At 47.8% G+C, this 16,149-nt stretch overlaps 1 protein-coding gene and 1 long non-coding RNA gene across 2 annotated transcripts in view; one reads left to right on the top strand and one right to left on the bottom strand.

Moving 5' to 3' along the window:
• Window positions 1-6,803, bottom strand: part of PKDCC (protein kinase domain containing, cytoplasmic) — a 41,891-nt gene extending 35,088 nt beyond the window's left edge. The window contains exon 1 of the mRNA XM_081000542.1: window positions 5,699-6,803. Coding sequence (XP_080856668.1) covers window positions 5,699-6,442 — 744 coding nt within the window. The 5' untranslated portion in view covers window positions 6,443-6,803. The remainder of the gene's footprint in view (window positions 1-5,698) is intronic.
• On the top strand, window positions 1,750-14,479 carry LOC308474408. The gene is made up of 3 exons (XR_013984704.1): window positions 1,750-2,059; window positions 11,513-11,667; window positions 14,202-14,479. It is a non-coding gene; the product is annotated as an uncharacterized lncRNA (long non-coding RNA).
• The last annotated feature ends 1,670 nt before the right edge of the window (window positions 14,480-16,149 follow it).

Raw genomic sequence — 16,149 nt, 5'->3', positions numbered from 1 at the left:
GTCAGTGTCAACAATGCTGAGCTTGACAGACAGACAGTCTGTCTCAGCATAAAGCAGCTTCCTAAAAACTTAAACACAGATAGGCTTAGATGAAGGCAGGCAGTCCTAAATGGCATCTCCGAGCTTAGAGGACCCTCTTTATGCTGAGGCAGAAGTGGAGAGACAGTTTGCAGGGGTTTCTGCCTTTAACATCATCATTGTTATTAGCAGTAATAGTAGTAGTATTTAATGAAATACTGGTTGATGCCAAAAATAGGCTTCTAAATGGCTTCCAAAATATAAAGGCCAATTGCACAAAGATTAAGATATAGACATTCGTAATTAAAATATACACTAAGGCAACAGTGCAGCAATTAAAACAGGAGGCTTCGGGCTGTGCTGGGTGCTTCTCAAAAATATTGGGGCTGGCCAGCATTCAAAATAGGATTCTGGACTAGATGGAACTTTGCTGCAATCCAGCAGGGTTCTCCATAGCATCCTTGCAGAATCCAGCTTCCAGCATGGAGACGAGCCCAGTTGAAAAAGAAAATCCACTTTAAAGCTAAAATGGAATGAGACCCACACTTAAACCATATTCCAAAACCTCTCTAGAACAGAACAGATTCAGCCTTCTAGACTCTTAAATGGATTTTGGCTTGTCTGGGGGTTTGTTTGTTGGAGCGTGCCATTAAATCCCGCTCAGTTTAAAAATGGGAAGTTCTAAAGCAGAGGCTCACAAACTGTGCCTACAATCTTCATTCAAGGGGCCACACAATGTGCCTGCAGATCAGTGGTTGAAGTTGGGAAATGGGCACATCCATTTCACTGAATATTTGATATTAATTTTTAAGGTACTTTTTAATTGCTTCTTTTCTTTCTTATATTGCATTTGAAGTCTAAGGAATTGCAGTTGGTACAAAGGGCAGAAAAATATTTAAGTGGTCCGCCAGGACCCCCAGTAATTTTCAAGTGGTCCGTGGGCAGAAAGGGGAGCATTTGGGCACTGCTGCTCGAGAGCATTCTTCTGTAGGGTTCTAGACAGGTCGCTGCTCACTATTTTGGAGCAGAAAAGAATCAGACTGGAATGTTCACAGTACATTTGTAGCTTGATACAACCTCAAAGCTGACTGAAATCCTTTGGCGGGGGGGGGGTGTTCTCAAAGCATGAATATTGAATACACAAAACAGAGAGCCGCACTCTGGTCCTACCCCAAACATCCTCGGAAAAAGCTATTTCAAAAGCGCTCAGAACAACAATAGATCTATCTGTGGGAGTGGGTCCTCGATAATATCCAGCTAGATCTACTGGCTTCCTTTTTATTCAGATGCTTTGCCTGTAATGCCTTAGGAAGCATTTAGTGCTTGTCTGCATTTCACCAGGATTTTTAAAAATGAAATTATGCTGGCGGTTTTTCTTATTTCACATCCGCCTTCCCTCCAGTGTGTTGGGGATCCTGCTCAAGTAAGCCTTACTGAGCCTGCGAGGAAGCCAAAGCAATCTAAACCCCATTGGCAAATATGGTTCTGATTATTTAAATGAAATTTACTCATAATTGGGGTGGCACTTAATCCATGAAGTTGTAATTGACCAAGGCGGGAGAAAGAGGCTCTGAAAGGAGGTAACTGGATGGCCCTTGATTCTCTTTCAGGGTCCTCCCCATCAGGATATTTGCTCACAAAAGGAACTGGGGAGGGGGAAGAGAAGATAGGCATTTCTGAGACGTGCTCCATGGAATTACAAATAAGAGGAACAGCTCATTGCGCCTCCTCTAATTTTCATGGGCCTAATGGAAGAGACTCGCTCAAAACAAATCTTTTTTCTGCAGAGCGGCTGGGTGTCTACAGAGAGAGAGGCTAAATGCCCGGCTTTTGATAGAGGCCGAGCTTTCATTGTGCGAGGAGGCCAGCCAAATTCTGTGTGGGTCCCCCACCCCACCGAAAAGCCCACATAAGCTCTTGTTAACAAGCACAGTCCTTAAAGAGGCCTGAAAGCGATGGCTACAGCTTGAGATGAAGTCGGATCCTGGCTGTCGGAGAGACCCTGCAGCCCCAATAAATTGGCCTCTGGGAATTCTCTAGGGTTGGTATTCCTCGGGGTAAGCCCATTTCAACTCAGCGAAACTTCCTTCCCAAGGACAGGTTAGATTTTGCCTTAAGCGTGACTTTTTCTCAAAACTGGAGCTAGTTCAAAGACGTGGCTCTGTCCTGAGCAAGGACCTGAAAAGGGATCATGTGTAGGAAATGTAACTGAATGAGAGGCTGTCGGGGTATTGCTTGGGGGGGGCGGAGAGAAGAGGGGTTTACAGTCAGGTTTGTGCATGTTGATTTGGAAAGCAAGACCCATCAGCAGATTCACTGTGGATTATTCCCAGGCATAGGATGGCAGCCAAACAGTGGCAAGGGGAGGGAAGAAGGGGTACAAACAGGGAGTCTCAATCTCTCTCTCCTTTATCTGAGAATATGACATTGTCGACAGGCCCAAAGCGGAAGAACTTGCGCACATCCATCTCCAGCGAGAAACACAAGGTGAAACAAAGTCCTCTTTAAAAACAACAACAGAGGGGGATGGGGAGGGAAGCTTTAGCTGTCAAGCTCCATCGACTGCCTTGTCTGCGCTTTTGACAAGACCAATCTGATGTGCTCCCGAGTCAAAATTGCTAACAGAGACCTCCTTCTCCTCTCGCTGCTGTTTCTGGAGAGGGGAGATCTCTCTCTCTCTCTCTCTCTCTCTCTCTCTCTCTCGGGTCATCTCCCCTCCCGACTCCTCGCCGCCCTCCCCACCCCCTCTCTGGCAGGATCGCAGCTATGAGCCGTTTCTCTTTCTCCTTCCTGAGCGGGAAGCGATTGCCAAACCGGGTCAAAACACCTAGATTCGAAATTGCGAAGCCTGCCTGGTTCCTCCGAAGAGACACAGGCTAGAGTCTCTGTTCTCAGGGGCACCCAAGCCGATGGGAACAGGCTCTTGCTCAACTGCTTTGCCGATCGCCGCCTCCTGTTACAGAGCAAGGGGTGTTTGGCATCGAGGCCGCCAAGACTCTTGTTTAGACAGATTGCCCCTCCACACACACGTACTCACCAGGATTTTATTTTGGTGGTTCTGTATTACAAGTGTATTATAGCGGGTGGTCTTTTTTAAAAAAGAAGAAGAAGCTATAAAGCTCCTCTCGCATACGAACTCCTATCGACTTCCGGTGGGTTTACTCGCGAGTAAGCGGGAACAGGATTCCCAGCTTAGTCGTTTTCAGATCCCATGCCATTTCAACGGGAGAAAGTGAAGGCTTGATTTAATGCATCCGCGGTGGGGTGTGTTTGTGTGTGTGTGAAGTTTGCAAGTGATTCAGTTTTCCAGAATACGGTGTGATTTATTACCCATAGACATCAACTGATGGATATTTGCACAAAACTGGAGAATGTATGAGCTCCCTGTCCCGAGGAGCACCGGGAACAGACATTCGGGCACCATCGGGAGGCTTGACCTCCGCAAGGAAAAGGGGTTCTTTCTAATACGAGTATTTAAAATCCCCGATTCAAACCTGCTCGATCTAAGATCGGCCACGATGCCCTCGTCGGCTAAGAACTGCGGCTGAATGTTATCGAGGCCCCGTGTCTTGCTGAACGCAGACACCTTGACTACCCACAACTTAAAGCGAGCGCTTAGCGGTTCCGAGTCTGCAGCTCGGCTCTCTCCATTAAGCGAAAAGCCAAGGATCTCTTCCAATTAGGCATTCACGGCGCTAGTCCTCCGGGTGCGCTCTTGTGCCGCCGTGCAAGCTCGGGCAGAATCCCACTGCGCGCCGCGCTACTGAGAGAACCGACGTGGCGGACCTGTGAACTCAGAGAAGGTCCACACCGATTCGACCCGACGCCTAACCTCCCAAGAGTTGCTGAAAGCTTGCCCGATTTCTCCCGCGTTTCTGGCACTCCCCTGTCTCCAGCTCAGAGAGAGATTAAAACGGAGAGCTGGTTGCGGTTTCTACACGTCTTTGCCTCCTTTCTGCTGCCAGAACACGTCGCCAGCTCACGTCTACACGACTGTGGTACTCGCGGGTTTGACTGCCACCGTCGCGGCTTTGTCAGAACTTCATTCCAAGAAGCGTTTCCCCCAATCGACGTAAGAAAAGTCCTATTTGTCTACCCCAGCTCCTCAAGTTTTCTTCTTGATCCAAATGTTTAGGCTCTTAACACAGCACAAATCATCAGGTAGCAACAGATAAAGAACTCTGTGCGACTCCCAAACTTGGCACGTTCTGCTCTGGACAGAATTTCCTCTAAGCCTCCACCTCGCTAGCTGTGTATCTCTGTGTTGCGAAGCTACCTTAAACCAGGGCAGACCATTGATCCATTTAGTTCCATATCGTCTCCACACTGAGCTGCAACATTTCAGGCGCGGTTCCCACCCCAGCTCTACTTGAAGATGCTGAGGATTAAACTAAAGACCTTTGGAGCGCAAAACAGACTGGTACCAATGAGCTAGGGCCATTCTTCTCTCTTTTTAAGCAAATTTAACAGGAGGCGAGGTCTTAAATCTACTAGAATATTTCCAATTTTGGCTTCCTCAGGATTGCCGCCCTCTCTAGCGCAATAAAAGCAGCCAAATATTTCTGATTTATCCAGCATTCTCCCCCATCGGATTAGAATTTCCGAAGTTTAAGGGAAATACCCCCAGAACAGCTGTCTCAAGCATCCCGACCCCAAAACACACGGAGGAACGGCAACATCCTATGCATGTATACACGGAAGGAAGTCCCATTGAACTCAATGGAGCTTACTCCCAAGTCTGCGCGTTTAGGACTGCTACCTGAGGATTAATCAAAGCGATTTAATTGGCACATTAGCGTAAGGAAGCAAATCTCATGGAGTTCCTTTAAGCTTCGTTCGCCCAATATTTTAGGCTACAGTTTGTGCCCGGACTCAAGGATAAGAACACCTTCCACGAAACTCACTGGGACTTCCTTGTGAGGAAACAGCGTTAGGTGTCGAGGATCGGGAAAGCAGTCTAGCCAAAATCACGATACCTGATCCTGATCCTATTCACTTTTTCCTGGAAGTGCAAATTCAGAGAGTTCTCTGTCACACACACCCAAAATATCATCTCTCTAGGATTTATTTCCGAATGAAGTTCATCGGTGGCCAAAATGGGCTTCAGAACTATAAATCTTGGGTTGGAGAGCATGGCAGCGCATGTTTGCCTTCGGACAGATCGCAAGCGAGCTTCCAGAAGCAAACGGGTCTCGGATCTGCTGCCAGACGGCTCGATCCCCAATCACACCTAGGTGCCATCTTCGCCTTGGGAGGAGCGAGCAGCAACAGCGAGAGGTCGCACGTGGCCGGCCGCGCTGGTAAACTTCCCTAACTTGACGCGTCAGGAGGACTGTGGTGCAGATTAACTCTCCTTCCACAAACCAGCCAGTTCCAAGAGAGCCCAATTAAAACATCATTATTCCAGAAGCAAAGAATACAGCCCCGCCGGGAATTGGCAGTACAATGGCTTCCCTCCCAAAATTCCCCCTTTTTTTCCTAATGCAATTCACGTCTAAACAATTTTGCCCATGAATAAAGCAGGATCTCAACAACAAAAAATCCAACCCCAAGGTTTAACTGGGTTGCTCCACTCAATCGCTCACACAATTAATAAAGAATAAAACCAGTGTGTCTGTCTGCGTCTCTCTACCTCCCCCCCCCCCCAATTCTTCACACCGGGGATCGCCCCCCAATTTACCTGGAGGATGTTGGGGTGTCGCAGCCTCTGCAACAAGACCATCTCCTTGGCGATCTTGTAGGAAGCCAGGCGGTAGCAGCCTTCCAAGGAGCCGTACAGCTTGACGCAGTTGTCGATGTCGTGGCCGCCGAAATCGACGGACTTGAGGGCCACGGCCAGGCTCCGGTTGAGCACGGCTCTGTAGACGGCCTTGGTGTAGCCCGAGCCCAGGTAGTGCACGTTGCTCACGTTGCCGATGTCCCGGCAGCCGAGCGCCAGCGGGCCGAGCGAGAGCTCCAGCTGCGCTCGCGGGTGGTCCCAGGGCGCGCCGCCCCAGGAAGGAGCCCGGGGTCCGGGCAGCTTGGGGCGGCTGCGGCTGCTGCTGCTGCGCTCCGTGGAAGAAGAAGACAAGGAGGAAGAGAGCCGCTGCGGAGCGAGATCCATGAGCCGCCGCTCCAGGGGTCGCACTGCCAGGCGAGCGCCGGCGGCAGCTGCCTCCCGAGGCGGCTGGTAGCGCAGCACCTCCTCGTAGCGCTCTCGGATCTGCCGGGCGAGGTCCTCGGGGAGGGGGCGGCTGCTGCTGCTGCTGCTGCTGCCGCCCGCCTCCCCCGGCGAGCCCGCCAGCGAGTGCGTGACGCCCGCGCTGAGCTGCTGCTGCTGTTGCTGCTGGGGATCAAAGGCCGGGATGAAGAGGACGTTGAGCAAAGTGCCCAGCAGGAAGGACATGCAGAAGCCGGCGGCCACGGCCAGCTTGCGCCGCTTCATCGCCCCGGAGAGCTCGGGCAGGGCAGCGATCGCGGCTCGCCGCTGCTTGCCTCCGCTGCTGCCGCTGATCAGCTTGGCTGCCGCGAGCTCCTTTGCAACATTCCAGCTCCGCAGCAGCGACGGCCAAGGAAAGAAAACCACCAGCGGCTCTCCCAAAAATAAAAGCACCCGCCAGCCGCCTCTTCACGCTGCCCGGCCGCCGCTCCGCTGCCCTGCCACCCTCATGACACTTGCCTCCTCCAGCGCCGCCTTTATAAAGCCTCCCCGAAGCGCTTATTATTAGCTGCACCCCTGCCAGGAGGGAGAGGGGAGTTCGCATTTGGAACGGGGGAGGGAAATGTATTTGGAATCCTCCGAGCGTTCTGCACACATGGTGACGCCGCCTGATTGGCGGCTCGGCGCCGCCCGCGGAACGCGGAGGGCGGCACGGGGGTGGATGGGAAACGTAGTCTCCCGCTCGGCGCGGAGAATGGAGAGCGCGGGGAGGGAGGACTACGGGTCCCAGAGGGCGCTTCTGCGGAGGAGAGGAAAGGCTCCTGGAGGAGGCTGCCGCGGACTCGATAACGGTGTCGCCCGCAGAAGACGGCGGTGAATGGGACCGTGGTTGGGGCCCCTTCTTGCCCGGCGGCTGGTTCGCGGCATCGCCGCCTGATCCGCAGGGAAGGGAAGGGAAGGGGGTCGTCGGAATGCGGAAAGTAGAGTTTATAAGCGTCAGGAGTCGGAGGGCGGGAGGTAGGGATGGGTGCCTTGGAAGGTTGTTTCTCTGCTTCGACCTTTCTGGATTTGGGGATCCGACTGCCCCAGGGTGTCCATCTGAAGACAGGAGTTCATCCCTTTACTCTAGCGCACGTGTGCGCGTGTCGTAGCCAGACGAACTGACATCCTCTATCTTTTCCAAACCTCTTATTTTGAGGATGCTGTGACGATTCTATCTATGATCAAGTTGTGATTTTGTGGGTGGGTGGGGTGTATTTTTAAATGCTTCAAGAGCTGTCCAGATACTTCCGTCGCTTTCACCCTCCCGCCGCGCCCCTTCATCTGCCGCCCTCCTGGCATTGTCCCATGAATCATACGCGTGAAGGAGCCTCTGTGGAACAGGCAGCGCCCACGTCGGAATGCCGATGTGAGCCAGGGAAGTGGGCAGCAGAAGAAGGATGGGTGAGACGAGGAAAGTTGCTTTTCTCCCCCCACTGCTGACCTTTCAAAAATATGTCCCAAACCGAATATCAGCTTCAGAATTGCATGAGGTCATTTATTCTTTATGGCAGCGCTGATTAACCGCTTTCCCTATTAATTTGTACATATTTAAAGTTATGGACAAATGCAGGAATAAACGTTTATTTCAGACTGTGCTTGTGCCACGCTCGCAGCTGGCCCTTGTACTGCTAGAGATCAATATCAAATATCGATGGTTGCTTACGTGAGAAGGAAACAAGGTTCACGGGACTCAGTCGAGTTTACTCCCGTGTAAACATGGATGGTTTCCTTAAAGTCAGTGGGTAGGATCCAGACTTGGTCCCGTTTAGGATAGGCCCACTGAAATCAATGGGTCTACTCTAAACATGTCGGTGTTCAGCATCACCGCTCAATACAGGTTGGCATTTTAAGGCTACTGAATGAAGCTCAACCTTACTTTACCTCCCCTACCCCACCCCCCGCCAGCCAGCCCCATAACACCTACAAATTATGGGTCGTTTGGAAAGCCATTTGTGTAAATGGGAGGCGGGGCTCAGCCATCGGCGCTGAATCGCCTTTGCCTGGAGGGAGAGACATAAATCCGATTTAAAATACACAGTTGCAACAATGCCGCGATAAATCGCCGCGATTAGGTTGGCCGAGGGTGTTAAATGAGGCGAACAGAAAATTTACTTTTCCGGACTTGCGAACTAGGCGAGTCTTAAATGGGCCGGGCGCCTTTCATTAAGGCGAGTGAATATTTCAGATTTCCCTGCTCAGTCCCCTGTGTGCCTATCTGCTCAAAGGTAAATCGCGTTGAGGTTAATGGGATTGCCTGAGACTGCAATCTCAGACATACTTACCTGAGAGTAAACCCCACTAGACACAAATGTTTTGCTAGTAATAGAACTGAGATGCATCCAGCGGGACTTATTTCTGCATAACCATCAACAAAGGATTGTGAGGTTTTATCTCATGGGCGGAAGAGCTACAAACTTTCTCTGAGCGACAGAGTGCTTAAACCTCCCTCTTCAAATACTGTGCCTTGATCGATTTCTCTGGTAAGTGGAGAAGTTGATTCCACACACAAAAACTTCGGTAGGAGGGAGGGGGTTGTCCTGTGTCGTGACTAGGAAAGAAGTCCCCAAAAATGGTCCTCAGAGAAAGCTGCAATGCTAAACCTACAGCTCTCGGGCTGGGGCTGGCCTTGATCCCCCGGCTCAGCTAGGACGTGAATTGCAGGGTCTGGGTGTTAATGGTGCGCTTATCCATCAAGGTCTGCATGACGGCGCTGTTAGCAACTAATTAGCAAACACAAAGGGAGAGCGCATCAGAGCTGGGGAGAAGGGCGGCGGCTCCAGGCAGCCGGCTAGAATCCAGTCCTCAGAGAAAAAGGGCTGGCGGAGTGTGGAGCCGCTCATGTCACCCACACAAAAGAAAGTGGCGTTGAAACTGTCAGTTGCCACCAGCCGGAAGATTTGCGGGCAGCAGAATCAATTAATTTCACCTCCTGGGTTTTGGTCTTCGGTGGAAAGGCTTCTGGCAAGGGAGGAAAACAGCGCCATCAGCAATGCATTCCTCTCTTCAATTTTTATAAATTGTGGCTACTATTTTTTTTATCAGTTGTGGCTACTATTTTTTTATGAATTCAGGTAGTCTCCGCAGAGAAGCTCACCAACCTCCCCCTTACAATATTTTCCATACTAGGTTAAGACTTGATTATCCACCCAGGCTTTTTAAACCTTTCTTTTAAAACAAACCATGGGCCTTTGAAGGTGGTTTAATTAAACTTTATAGCTACCATTTATTATTATATATTATATTGTTTTATGTTATGTTGTTATGTTATGATGTTATATTATTAATGTAATATAATATAAAATAGGCTTCTATCACTGAAGGTGAAACCCACAAGAACCCCACAAGATTCATCAGAAGTGTGAACTGTGGATGCACAAGTCATTCATGCCTTCACTTTTGCCACTTTGATGTAACCTCCAAAGTTAAGCTTAGGTAAAGGAGACTCTGGACTCCCCCCCCCCCCCCCGCGCTTTGTACTCTGCTGCCTCCATGCTAAATATGTTTGTGTGCATATGTCCTGTTGATTTTGAGAAAGTGTATTTAGCCTCACCATAAAGATCCCCTAATGACTTGGGAAGAAACCCTGTTTATTTCTGCTGGACTTGCTTCCAAGCAAAAAAGTGTGTCTGGGATGAGACTACGCAATTTGGGAGTTGATTTAATCTACATCAGCAGGGTTGAGTTCTGTGTGGTTTTACAATTAAGGCTGAATTTGGCTTCTTTGAGAAAGTCATAAACCTATATTTGTTTTCAAGGACAAGGAGAAATGTATGAAAGGCACATATGTGTGGTCTACCATACAGAACACAGACACTTATTTGTATGTATAGAGATAAATAAAATGAATGGAGATTTACAGTGAGGAGACAGTGACTTATCTGTCTGTATAGAAATATTTGGGGATGACTGACTCATTGACTCACTCAGGGGAATAACAAGATTTTATTATTATTACTTTTTAAGGCAGCTGTGTTGGCCCATAAGCCGGGGGGGGGCTCTAAAATCCATAGCTGGACAATGTACCTGTGCATGCTCACAGCCGGACCAAACAAAATGTAACAAAATGGTGCACAAGCTGTCAAGTGTGCCATAATTTTTTCCATTGGGCTAGAGACATTACCCAAAGCAGGAGTTAAGGGGAATAAGGGAAAGGGGGTTACAAAAATCAGGCAGGATGTTGAAGCCTTGAGGTCTGCAGTTAGACTGGATTAATCTTTACTGCATGCTTGCCCATATCTGGTTAAACCTAGGATTACCGTATTTTTCACTCTATAAGACGCACCAGACCACAAGATGCACCTAGTTTTTGGAGGAGGAAAACAAGAAAAAAAATATTCTGAATCTCAGAAGCCAGAACAGCAAGAGGGATTGCTGCGCAGTGAAAGCAGCAATCCCTCTTGCTGTTCTGGCTTCTGGGATAGCTGCGCAGCCTGCATTCGCTCCATAAGACGCACACACATTTCCCCTTACTTTTTAGGAGGGAACAAGTGAGTCTTATAGAGCCAAAAATACGGTATTTTTGGACAGTAATGGATTGTCAGAAGCTGTAGGTGGTGCAGAATGCAGTGGCCTGACAGCTAGTAGGAGCATCTGGCTGAGAACATGGGACACCATTTTTACAGCATCTATACTGGCCGCCCACCTACTACCAAGCTGGGCTCAAGGTTCTCCTATTAAGTTATAAAACCCTGAGCAACTTAGGTCCAGAATACGTCAGGGACAGCCTGAGCATTTATATCCCAGCTCAGTCACTGAGATCATCTGCAGAAGTGTCGTTGCTCATTCCCCAAGTTGGCAAGGGCCATTTGACAATAACAAGCAACTGAGCATTTAGTGTCATCGACCGAGTATTGTGGAATACTCTGCCATACTCAGAGGAGACCAATAAAGCCTACTTAGGTGGCACTTAGGTGGCTACACAGCCCAATCATTCTCTAAAATAGTGTATATATACAATGCATATTATTATTATGTATTCCTCCAAGGAGCTCAAGTGATCACCATGGGTCTTCCCCCGCCCACTCAATTTTATTGCCAAAACAGCCCTGTGCGGTAGGACTGACTACCAGGGTTTCCCAAATTTCGTTCTCCAACAGTTTTTGTACTACAATTCCCATCATCCCTGACAACTGATCCTGCTCGCTAGGGATGATGTAGTCCAAAAACAGCCAGAGACCCAAGTTTGGGAAACCTTTGGCTAGCCTAAAATAAGCCAGTGAGCTTCATGATTGGGTGGGGATCTATGCCTGGGTTGATACAGTCTTTGTCCATCACGCTAACCATCGCACCACATATTTTATCAATTTGATATAGCACATGTACCAGAAAACTCACCGCGCCTGTTTTCTGGTAGGATCCACATCTCATCCAAGACTCCAGAGCCACAGTGAAATTCTAGTGACAAGCTGAGGATGCCAAGAGTGAATCTGAATCTGAACTCCCATCAACAATATGTTCCTGATTTAAATGTAATATTCTTTTAATTGGACGGCATGTAAACCATGAAGCGGTAATTAAAAGAGGGTGGGAATCTGGTAGATAACTTGCAGAGAGAATCTGAAAGGCAAGCGGGCAGACTCATCCAAGACCCTCAGGGTTCCCCCCCCCCACCTCAGCCTTTTCTAACTTTAATAACTTCAAGTCTCCAAATAGTATTTTTTTTAATGAAGCACTCATGGATGATACACTCAATATGCTACGTATTAATTAGACAAACATGAAGGTTTTAGATTACACATGCAGAGCCCTCAGAAGAGGCTGCCGATCTCCCCCTTGCCGTATTTCCTTTTCATTATCCTTCGCTCTGATGCCTAAATTTAAGCACTCTTGATCAAACTCTCAGTGAACTAGGCCACTGGTTCCCAGACTTTTTTGGGCCACTGCCCCCTTGGTCCCATAAACTCATCCCCAGTGCCCCCTACCCCTGTTTACAAAACACGGTTCAGAGTAGCACTTTTCACAGCCCACTAAGGAAGATAGCAACACAATAAAATCCAAAACAGGAACAATTAATTGCAACTTTATTCAAAATCCACTTTAAACTATTTCCTTTAATCAATTCAACAAAACTGATGAACTTAGCAGCTTTTTCAAAGTCTGATAATCATTGACACCCCCAGAGCCCCCCCCCCCATTCCTTGCTTCTTAGCACCCCCTAGGTAATCCAACCACACCCTCCATGGGGCGATACCATCCATTTTGGGAGCCACTGAACTAGATGTTTGAGAGTCGGCGCCATCCCAATGTCTTTAAATTGAGGTTTAAATGGGAGGTTAAATGTGAAAATGCCAGAGAAACAGCTATACAGTTAAGTTGGTCCTGAGACCTTGCGCTAGGAATGGAAAGGAACAATCAGGTTACACAAATTAAATAGGTTAAAAAAAAAAGGTAAAGGACCCCTGGACGGTTAAGTCCAATCAAAGGCGACTAGGGGTTTGCAGCGCTCATCTCGCTTTCAGGCCAAGGGAGCTGGCGTTTGTCTGCAGACAGCTTTCGGGTCATGTAGCCAGCATGACTAAACCACTTCTGGTGCAACGGGACACCATGACAGAAACCAGAGTGCATGGAAATGCTGTTTACCTTCCCACCACGGCGGTACCTATTTATCTACTTGCACTGGCATGCTTTTGAACTGCTAGGTTGGCAGAGCTGGGACAGAACAATGGGGGCTCAGCCCGTTGTGGGGATTCGAACCACGGACATTCTGGTCTGAGCCCAAGAGGCTCAGTGGTTTAGACCACAGCGCCACCCGCATCCCATTACAAATTAAATATCAGCAGCCCAGAGTGAGGATAATACATCAGCATTAAAGGGCTCCCATCTGAGACACTTAACAACCCAGTCATATGTCAGTGGTCCCAATGAGTACAGTCTGCACATCTCATGGTGCTCCAAAACCATCCTTGTGACAGATGGAAGGAGGGAGACGCTTGCATGATACGAGGGAGAGCAGAAATGGACACAAGAGGCTCAAAGAGGACCAAGACACATTGAGCTGTCAAGCCCAAGAGTCTACCAATAACACGCCACCTGCTGGTGTTTGATGTGGCCAGCATTTTCCAAAGCAAAATGCCAAGCCACCCATCTTCTGTGACCCTCAAGAGTGGTCAGGCAAATTTTGGGGGTTCAGGCTCCTGCTGCAGTTTATCTGCCACACGCACAAGACAGCTTTCTGTTGCTTTGCCAAGTTTAACAGGGCAGCTCCTGTTCTCTGGAACTCCCAGCCTATTGAATCCTAGAATTGTTGAGTTGGAAGGGATCCTGAGACTCATCTTGTCCAACCCAGTGCAATGCTTCATTGTACTGTTTTCAGCACTTGCTATATATATATATATATATATATATATATATATATAACCCTGCCCAAACATGCAATATTATTATGTACTTATGCTTTTTACCATCTGCTGCACTATTTGATATTGAGTCTCCACCCCACTTGGAAGAAAGGTGTTCATTGGTTAGAAAGATCCCAAGACTGTTAATGTTGTTAACACAGGTGGACTCTGTGATGAGTCCTTGCCTGTCAGAATACCACATTCACACCATACTTTTAAAGCACTTTAAGCAGTCCTGGCTCCCCCCCCCCCCAAGTGTCCTGGGAACTGTAGTTTGCTAAGAGTGCCAAGGAGTTGTTAAGAGACTCCTATTCTCCTCCCAGAGCTACAATTCCCAGCATTCCCTGTGGAGAGGAATTGACTGTTAAACCACTTTGGGAAATGTAGCTGTGTGAGGGGAATAGGTGTCTCCTAGCAACTCTCAGCACCCTTCGCAAACTACATCTCCCAAGATTCTCTAGGGGAAGCCAGGACTATTTAAAAGGGGCATCATAGCACTTTAAATGTACAGGGTGGAGGGCTTTCTCGGTAGTAGCGGAACACCCTCCCATCAGATGTCAAGGCGATAAAGAACTACACAACTTTTAGAAGACATCTGATGGCATCCCTGTATCAGGAAGTTTTTAATGTTTGATGTTTCATTATGTTTTTATATGTGCTGGAAGTCACCCAGAGTGGCTGGAGAAACACAGCCAGATGGGCGGAGTATCATCATCATCATCATCATCAAAGGCAGTTTCCTGTGTTGCAGGACAGAAAGTGGAAGAGGGAAATATATAAAAGAATATAAAAGAAGAATATGCTTCTTAGCAGATGTGTGTAACATCCACGTTACCAAGAGCTGGCAGATGCAAAAATAAACAAACAAAATCAGTTTTGAGTTCCACATGCAACAACACCCTGACAATCTTGTTAAATCCCTTCCAGGAGACAAGTTGTTGCAACAGAGATGGTGTCCTGCTCCTGATTTTTTATTAATTATAATATTCCATCTAACAAATATTATTATTAAAGATTTACTTTGTTTACAAAAGTAAGTGCATTGTCTCTTTCTTCAGGTTGTGCTTTCATTTTTTCAAGCAGCCCACCATGCGGAGAAGGATCAGTCTATCAGCCTCTTTTACACAGAGCTGGCTTCTTCACGGTTATAATTTCCCTTGATGGCTGGCGTTGCTTCCAGACACCTAACAGCTATTTACCCATCCCTCCCCTCTTAATCACAGAACCCATTTAGAGAGGGATTAGCAGCTTTCACACATAAGCAAAGGGAAAACCTCCCATCGAGAATACAATGGAAGCTTCTTCCCCCTTGGTGGTTTCTTATCAGATAATGGAACAAACTCTGCCTTATTGGAAGGCTCTTGTTTAGCCAGGTATTTTGCATTACAATCTTACCTGAGGTGGTTCAGGAGCAGGAATGTCAATAGGCCAAGTTGTGGGGGAAGGGGGAGGAGCAGAAAACAGCCAGGAGGAGAGGCTGTTTTGAAGACCACATGCTGGTAGCAAAATGAGTTGCTGTTGTTTTTAATTTAGTTTTCTGCAATTAAGGAGGCAAGAACACCCTCCTTGATCAGAGGAGAGATTTGCCTAATCCAGAAACTGCTCACAGTAGCCATCCAGGTTGCTCAGGGAAACTCAAGAATGGAGTATGAGAGATTGCTGAATGGAGAGAAATCAGTAGAGCATGAGACTCTTAATCTCTTAACCTCTCAGGGGCAGGGGTTCCAGCCCCACGCTGTGCAAAAGATTCCTGCATTGCAGGGGGTTGGACTAGATGACCCTTGCGGACCCTTCAAACTCCACAAGCCGATGATTCTATGAAAGCAATAGTTATTTCTGATCACTCCCACCCACCCTAGTATCTGTCTGATGCTCTGACAGGTCCCCTCCTGCATTTGATGAGGTGACTGCTTCAGACTATTTAGATATGCCATCGTTAATTTCTCCCGTTCTTAAAAAATTATAATATTCCATCTAACAAAACAATGCTGTCCAGGGTTGTAAAGACTGCGGAGAGAATAATTGGGTGCACTCTTCCCACCTTGGATCAAATATATGCTTCCAGGTGTCATAAGAAAGCTGCAGAGATAGTGCAGGATAGTGCGCACCCCGGAAATGATCTCTTTTAGCTTCTGCCTTCTGGAAGAAGGTACAGGGTTATAAAGACTAGGACTAGCCGCCTGAGAAACAGTTTCTATCCAAATGCGATTTTGGTTTTAGACGCAGTGTAAGGTAGTCTCCATGGGAATATATTGTATTTAATTATGGGGTATCAGAGTTTTTAGGGGGCTAACCAGGCTGGGATAGCTGGGATAGCAGGCTTGTTGGTTTTGAATGTCTGATGTAGATTTTTTTCAATTTCGTTGTTCTGTATGGAACAATGACAATAAAGATTATCGTATCATATCGTAAGTCATACAGCATCATGTCTTAATTTAAAGTCATATTAAACATCTAAAGGGCTGTCACGTTGAAGACGAAGCAAGCTTGTTTTCTCTGCTCCAGAGAGCAGGACTTGATTCAATGGATTCAAGCTATAAGGAAGGAGAATCGGACTGAACATCAGGAAGAACTTTTTGACAGTAAGAGCTGTTCCACAGTGGAACGGTCTCC

Source organism: Podarcis pityusensis (genome assembly GCF_964106645.2).
Source record: "Podarcis pityusensis genome assembly, chromosome: 3".
Classification (NCBI taxonomy): Eukaryota; Metazoa; Chordata; class Lepidosauria; order Squamata; family Lacertidae; genus Podarcis; species Podarcis pityusensis.
The sequence above is the reverse complement of the archived record's forward strand: the minus strand, read 5'-3'. Positions and strand labels throughout refer to the sequence as shown.